At 30.1% G+C, this 7,964-nt stretch overlaps 1 protein-coding gene across 1 annotated transcript; it reads right to left on the bottom strand.

Annotated features, from left to right (window-relative positions):
* Window positions 1–2,546: 2,546 nt before the first annotated feature.
* On the bottom strand, window positions 2,547–6,089 carry LOC131603639 (transcription factor GLABRA 3). The gene is made up of 7 exons (XM_058876037.1): window positions 5,745–6,089; window positions 5,024–5,278; window positions 4,835–4,931; window positions 4,666–4,737; window positions 3,799–4,551; window positions 2,928–3,368; window positions 2,547–2,838 (listed from the first exon to the last, which is right to left on the bottom strand). The coding sequence occupies exons 1-7, from the start codon at window positions 5,840–5,842 to the stop codon at window positions 2,767–2,769; spliced, it is 1,788 nt and encodes a 595-aa protein (XP_058732020.1). The 5' UTR covers window positions 5,843–6,089; the 3' UTR covers window positions 2,547–2,766.
* Window positions 6,090–7,964: the final 1,875 nt, after the last annotated feature.

Here is a 7,964-nt window from a genome sequence, read left to right as displayed (position 1 = left end):
ATAAATATGTGACAAATATAAATTATACATAAACTACTCACCACGATTCATCATATGTGAGATCTACTCAATACATGTGGAACAAATGACACAGTTTTGGTGAAGATCTTCAAGAGGTTTGAACATTGAACAAAAACTCAAGGTTATAAATTATCACCATTACTTTATTTACTAATTATTCATATTGTTTCTTCCATTAATATGTTTTTTTATTCGTGCATGTTTTCTTCTAATATTTCAAATTGAGGCTAATGTTTTTCATAATGTAGAAATACTTAACTACTGCTACTCTTTTTCTATTAATTTTCTTTTCTTTGATCTTATATACAATTTGATAAATGAAGAAATTGCTCATAAAACTAATATATTATTGAAAAAATTATTGAAGAAGTTGAATTGAAAAGAATGGAAGGTTAAAAGGTTAATGTTATAACATTAATTTATAATTTATTTTTTATACAATGTTATAATATATTACATTATTTTAATTTTATTGATGTTTTTATGTAAATTGTTATTAAATAGTCAAATAAAACCATTTGTCTATATTTTAAATTAGAAACATACAAAACATTTATATAACACAATTTCATTTAGTATTTTTTCTTATTATTTTTCCCCACTAATTGCTTTATTTATTGTTAAATAAAATATAATTAATCGTCATTAAATTATGTTTTAAATTATATTTTTTAATTATTCAATTTAATAAAATCATGAAACAATTCAATTTTTTATCATTTTTGTTTCTATTTCTTATTTATGTTTTATTTATTTATTTATTTATTTATTATTCTTTCCTTTTTTTTTATTTGTTATGGTTTATCTTACTTTTTATTTATTTTTAATTTTAAATTCTTTTATTTTCGTATACAAGATTAGTTGATTCGTAAAATATTTAATTGTTTCGTAATATGTTTATTAATATTAGTATATGAATTTTTTTAAATGTAAATTTTATTATATTTCACTTTCATATATCTTTAATTATATTAAAAATATATTATTATTATTATTATCTTTTATAAACCAAAAACTTTAAAACTGTTGATATTTTTTATAAAAAAACACAATCATAATAATATGAGATGTTTATGGAGACGGCCCCAACAAAGAATACATATTGGCAGTGCCAAATAGAGATCTAGAACACTATTTCCAGAGAATTCGCTGGACCGATTATAAAATTATAATATATAACAATAGAAAAAATGTACCAATCCTTTGAAAGCTTTTACATACTGTTGCAAAGAGTGGAGAAACAGAAGATAAAGGTTGGCTATATTTGCCCAAATGCTTTCCTACTACACCCCATTCTTTCGAGTCACGTGGAAACCTAATGATGTCTCCCGTTCATTTTATAGCCAATGCGTCACGGATAATTATTATTTTACAGTTTAGTAATTTTAATAGTTGTGGAAGGATAGTCTTGTTGTTTTTATTTGTCTGAGTATTTAGGAAGTAATTTTTTATTTATTTATAGTTGTGTGACTATTTCTCTGAAGTGCTATTTTCTTGTACTCAATTGTTTTAACTATTTAATAGTCGTAGTTCTATAAATAAATCGGCAAATTGAATTTCTATGATATTCTATATATGTGCCCATTGGACTTTATAAAATAAATTAAGCTACAATAGCTAAGAAATATATAAGATGAGTGACAAAAAAAACTTTCAACATAAATTCTTTATTTTGATGATTTTTGTTAGGATCAATTGTGCTTACTAAATGTAAGTTCTCTAGCTTTAGGATTGACATTAATTTTAGTAAAACAAATAGAACACGTTTAGTAGATAGGCTGAATTAACTTGTTTAATATGAATTTTTGCAACTTTTAGTCTTTGGAAGTGCAAAGCCCGCATACTAGTTCCGGCCTTACTTCTTTGTGGGGGCGAGATAAGGCAGTAAGCACACACTCACGAGTCACAACTTTGCATGTCCGCTCCCATCCTATTTTATTATGGGACGGGATAAGATTGTAAGCTCCTACTCTCAACTATTTCTGTCCTACCTCATTATTGAGTGGGTATTACTTTTGAAACAAACTTAAGTTTCTTTTAGACTATGTTTGGATTGATGGAATGTGACGGAAAAATGGAACTGAATGAAATGAAATAATATTATGTTCCATTGTTTGAATTGATAAAAAGAGGATAGAATGAAGCGGAACATGTTGGAATGCATTCCATCTTATTTCATCCGATCCTTCACTTTTATTTCATCCAATTTGGAAGTGTATGAAGTATAATGAACTAATTTATTCTGTTCCGTTATGTCAAATTATAAAAAATACGCAAACGATGGAATGAAATCTATATCTCTAACTCCGCTCTGTTCCACTTCATTTCATCATGTTCTATTCCGCTATGCTTTATTCCATCAATCCAAACATAGCGCGGAAGGTAATTTAGTCTTATCGAAAGTATGTATTAAATTAGATTACTTTGACCATAAACTAATAATATCTCTTGAGAGCAAGTTAGGACTTAGTAATAATCTAATGACCCGGCCTGATATTTGATAACGTCAAAAGCCAGCAAAGTAGTGAAAGAATAAACAAAATGAGACTTTTAGACTCATATGAAATCATTGGTTATTTTATTTCAGTATAATGTCATCTAAGCCTACCTACCCATTTACAAGTGTCTATGTTACATCACCAAGAGTTACTTTTTGTCCAAAGACTAACTTTTTCCATATATATCACAGTCTTCAAATAAGAATCTCTGTGTAACAAGGTAGTGGTAGGAATCAAATTGTTTCCATCAAAACTTTGAAGCCACTTTAAGGAGGACTTGCTTGATCCTTTTTGCTGTTGCATGACTTGATCCTGTAAACTGTAAACAAATAGATGCAAAAATTTAGTCATAAGGCTATAATATTTATGCAATGATATATTCATCATATTATTCAACCAAGATCTCACCTTAGATTTAATGATCAGATGAAGACTCCCATCAGCTTCTGTTGATTGAACTGAATTCAAATCTATGTTGAGATTGTTAACTGCTTCCATAATTTCCAACATCCTTCCTGATCTACAAGGGCATTTCATTTCAATCACAACTCCATTGTCACTCATTTTGACACTAACATCACTAGTAGAACTTCCTTTCAAAGCATCTGAGTAAATCACTCTCCTCGTCTCGTCTATGTCGCATATTTTCCTCTTTTTCGCCATTGGTTTCTTGCCATTGTTAGTTTTATTATAGTAATGATCAGTAGTTCTCTCTACCATATCATGATGTGTTCTTTTGTTTCTAGACTCTATATCTGTCGGCTCTCTTTGACCTTCCATTTCTTTTACCCTTTTCTCAAGCTTTCTAAGGTATTCAATTGCGTCGTCTAGTATAGAAACTTTGTCATCCTACACAAATGATGTCGTAAATTAATTGAGCAATGTCATTTTAAATTGAAGGTGTGTCTGATGTCTGAGTCATGTGATTATTATTAGTGTCAGTGTCAATATCGCATCAGTGTTTGTGTCTGTGCTACATAGGTAATGACTTGTATAGCACCGTCATTGTCTGATGTCTTAGTCATGAGATTATTATCACTGTTGGCGTGTCATTGTCTATATTGCGTTAGTGTTTGTGTCAGTGCTTCATAGGTGATGACTTATGTAGCACCGTCAATTCATATTGAAGACATGTCTAATGTCCGAGTCATGTGATTATTATTATTAGTGTCGGTGTGTAAGTGTTAGTATCGCGTACGTGTTTGTGTCGGTGCTTCATACGTGATGATTAATGACCAAGCTAACAAATATGATGACTAAAAGTTAAATGAATTATTACCTTACTATTTGAAGGGACCATTGATCTAAGGGTTAAAAACCTTTCATTTAGTTTTGCTCTTCTCCTTCTTTCTGACAAAACATGGTTCATACCTTCATCAGTCTCGAGTCTCGTTCCCTCTCTATAGTCATTCTCTTCTTGAGATTCAACCAAACCATCCATATGCATCCGCGGAACCTCGAACAAGATCTTCTTCAATAGCTTTTGCGACGTTCCTTGTCTTGGCCTATGGCAATCCAATGGCCATGGCCCTCCTTTGTTCCAAACACAAAAGCTTGATTCCTGATGAAAGTTTTGAAAATGCATCCCCATTGATAACTCTTCATTGCTTTTCAAAAGTGCTGCAAGAATTTTCTGATAGTGCCAATCCTCACTTAAGGGGTCCATATTGTTGCAATCTTCTCTACCCTTAGGAGCAGAAGCAATAGTTTGAGATATGCAGTCACTTGAATTCATGGAGTTATGGACACAGTTGCTCAAATCATCTTCCATTACGTGCCAGTTTTCGACCATGAATGTTTCGTCTGGTATTTGATTCGTTTGTAATGCAGTTGAACTACCATTAGGAGAGGTTGTTCTATTCATTATGTCATATCCAGCATTATAGTCATAATGACCAAATGCTGCCACACAAGCAACATCTTCGTTATTTCTCGAATTCAATGTAGCTTGAACGTTAATAGGATCGTCGACAGTTATAATATTCGATAAAGAAGTTTTGATCTGTTGAATGAGACTCAGATCTTCCAATACCTTCACACAAAGGGAAGAAAAACTCAACAACATGATTACAATAATTCGAGGGGGAAATAACAGAATATTAGTATTAATGTTATAGAACGAATGGAAAAATCGAAAAAAATTTACCAGATCAGTTGTGCCTAGCTCAATAACACCATTCATAAAAGGAAAGCACACCACTGTTTGAATAGATGCACTCTGAGCATGAGAGAACACAAATGTTACAAGATTAGTTTTACACTTTTGTGTCATTTCATTTCAAAACCAAAAGAGCAATCCGGGTCAAGAAACTTACCTTTGCGAGAAGAGCGCGACTAAACACTTTGCAATCAGTAGAATAAGCATTGATCAGCCAAATTGGTTGGCCATTCGCTAGAGCTCTTCCTGGTAACCTAAGAACACGCACGCGGACACACATTGATTTCAGCATAATTAAGACTAAGCAAACTCTTTAAAGGGGAAATAATGAATTAAATTTATTTACCCTTGGCCAATGTTGAATACAAAGGACATGCAAACCAAATAATACCACTCAGTATCTGAGAGATCTTCTGGTGACAGTGCTGCAGAAGGCCTTTTTGTTTGAGGACTTGTTTCTACAGGTTTCAGAGTCCCAAACAGCTCTCTCAGTTGCTCACTCCTCTGTAAGCCGATTTCGTCGGAACTAAGTTCCACTCCTTGACTTGTTTTCCTTGTCTTAATATCTCCATTGTAATATCCTCCCCCCCAACTCAACACCCTGCAAAATGGTCAACGAAATAAGCCTCGCTCGGATAAACAACTTATCTCATAAGTGCTTATACATAAGCTATTAAATAGTCAATTCAAATAGCAGGACCGTCTTTCAGGATGTGCAAGACATACTATCGCACAGGGCCAAAATTTGTCACGATTAAATATTGGTTAAGTAAGGCCTCATAAAATGTTTTTCAGAGTTAAATAGGGTCTCTATTTGTTTTATTATGTGACTAATCTACAGAGGGCTCTAAAAACATGTGACGACTCTCTCAAATAGTCTCAAGAGTGCTTATGTCAGGAGACAAGCTCAAATAAATCAATAGAAACGGATTCAAAATTGATTTTGAATATAATAGCTTGTTAGCAACAACATAAAAGCAACAAGTAAAGTATCAGATAATCTAATACCAGATTTCAGATTTTGACAAAAAGCACTACTATAAATGAAACAGTTAGTAATATCTTACCCTGGATGATTAACAGATTCAGACCAGAAGATTATATAGCTCCATTGGATGCTTCTAATTGCCAAAGCAAGTTGTTCCTTCATGTTTTGCAGCACCATTATGCTATATAAACAACACAAGCTATATAATTATCTTCACAATATCTAGATTCATTGAAAGAAAGACCTTCTTGTTTTCTATATAGAAAAATATTCAAGGTGTATTGCAGAAACAAACTATTGGACTAGCTCAAATAAGTGATTATCATTGAGTAATAGATTCTGAATCAAGAAAAGTATTAATGGCTGAAAAAGTGTGGTGTAGATTTAGATGTTGACTTGTAAATGATGACTGAAAATTTGCAATAATGCTATATTCTAAGATAAGATGGTTGGTGTGTCTATATATATATATATATATATATATATATATATATATATATATATATATATATATATATATATATATATATATATATATATATATATATATATATATATATATATATATTTTAAAGTTCAGAATACTACTATTTCAAAATACAAACGTGACAACCTCTTCCAGGACGGCAACATGGAAAACAATGTACAAAGTTTTTCAAAAAAGAAATGGATTATAATAAGATAATAATAAATAAATAGTTTAAAAGAAAGTTGATTCAGTTAATATATTTGGTGAATAATTATTAAATATTTTTAGAAGTGTTTTTTAAGCTTTTACTAGTAAGAAACCCGTGCTGTCGCACGGGTCTCGTTTGGATCCACATTACACGTTTCAATGATTACATTGTGATCAGCTTATAAATATTCACGTAATTTTAATTATATACTAATAATATATACCAACTTTTAAGTCTTGATTCATATTTATAATAAATCGTACAATACCAATTTTTAAACATTGATTTATATTGATAATAAATCGTACAGTCATTTTTATAACTTCAATTATATAAAACAACTACAAAAAAAATAATTAAAAGATAGATATTAAAATGATCAATAAATAGGTGCATATCATAGATATGTTCACATCTACCCGTGAATCCAGATTAGTTAACAAATCGATGTTGAATCCAAATAATTTAACTTAAAAAACTTATTAACTTATTTTAGATATTACCCCATTTTTTCAAACCTAAAATGTATGACAGCTCCCGTCAAATTTCAGTTTTAAAACTTTCTTATTATATTGTATTTATATTTTTTTTACAATCTACAATGTATGACAGCTCCTCATTAAATTAAAATTTTCAATTTTCTCATTAGATCATATTTACAAATTTAGAAATGTAAAAGTATGATAGTGACTACATTGTGATCGGTTCATAAATATTTACGTAGTTTCAATAATATACTAATAATATATAAAAAAAATTAAGTATTGATTCGTATTTATAATAAATCGTACAATACCAACGCCTAAGCATTGATTTGTAATGTTATTGAAACTCACGATCATAGGCAAAAAGGCTGATAAAACATTTTAGGCTAATAGACATTTACACCCATGTAATGTTAGTGAATTTTGATTTTCCCTCCTCCGTTGTCAAAGGCAGGTTTTGGTAACGATTTTTTTGAAAAAACCGTATAGTGGTAAAGATTTAACTATAATAAAATAATTAGAGGTCCTATTTAACTCCATTTTAATAGTGGTAAAGATTTATGGGGTCCTATTTAGTTACAATTTAATTGTAAAAAATTTGAGGCCCTGTGCAGTAACCCGCCTTGCACGCCCTGAAAGACGGCCCTATAAATTTGGTGGACAAAATTGAAATTAAAATCGGTGGAATCTTCATTGAACATATAAGATAAAACATGGACCTAATTTTAGAGGATCTAGAGTAAGATTGTTTTAAATATTATTATTTATTAAATTTTAATCCTTGTTTGTAAGTAAAATGTTATTATATAAAGTAATTCAAGTTTTGATTGGCTTTGTTATTTATAGGGTAAATAGAGTTCACTGCACGTAGTGGAACCATTAAGGCATTAAGCAGAAACCATAGAAACTTTTTTTCGGGCATATAAAACATTTGACCCATTTATCTTAATGCTTCAGCTATGTAAAATGAAAATGTTTCTTTGTTAAAAGATTTGGTGAATCTTTTGTTTTGGTTTATAGAAGTGTATTTAATAATTAGATATATAATTATTATTCGATATAGAATATTTTTATTTACAATTGTCTTTTCAATGTACAATTTTTAAAACAATTTCAGTAATTAATGAAATTAAGCCA

Source organism: Vicia villosa, linkage group LG5 (genome assembly GCF_029867415.1).
Source record: "Vicia villosa cultivar HV-30 ecotype Madison, WI linkage group LG5, Vvil1.0, whole genome shotgun sequence".
NCBI lineage: Eukaryota > Viridiplantae > Streptophyta > Magnoliopsida > Fabales > Fabaceae > Vicia > Vicia villosa.
Note: the sequence above shows the minus strand (reverse complement) of the source record. Positions and strands in the feature narration are given on the sequence as shown.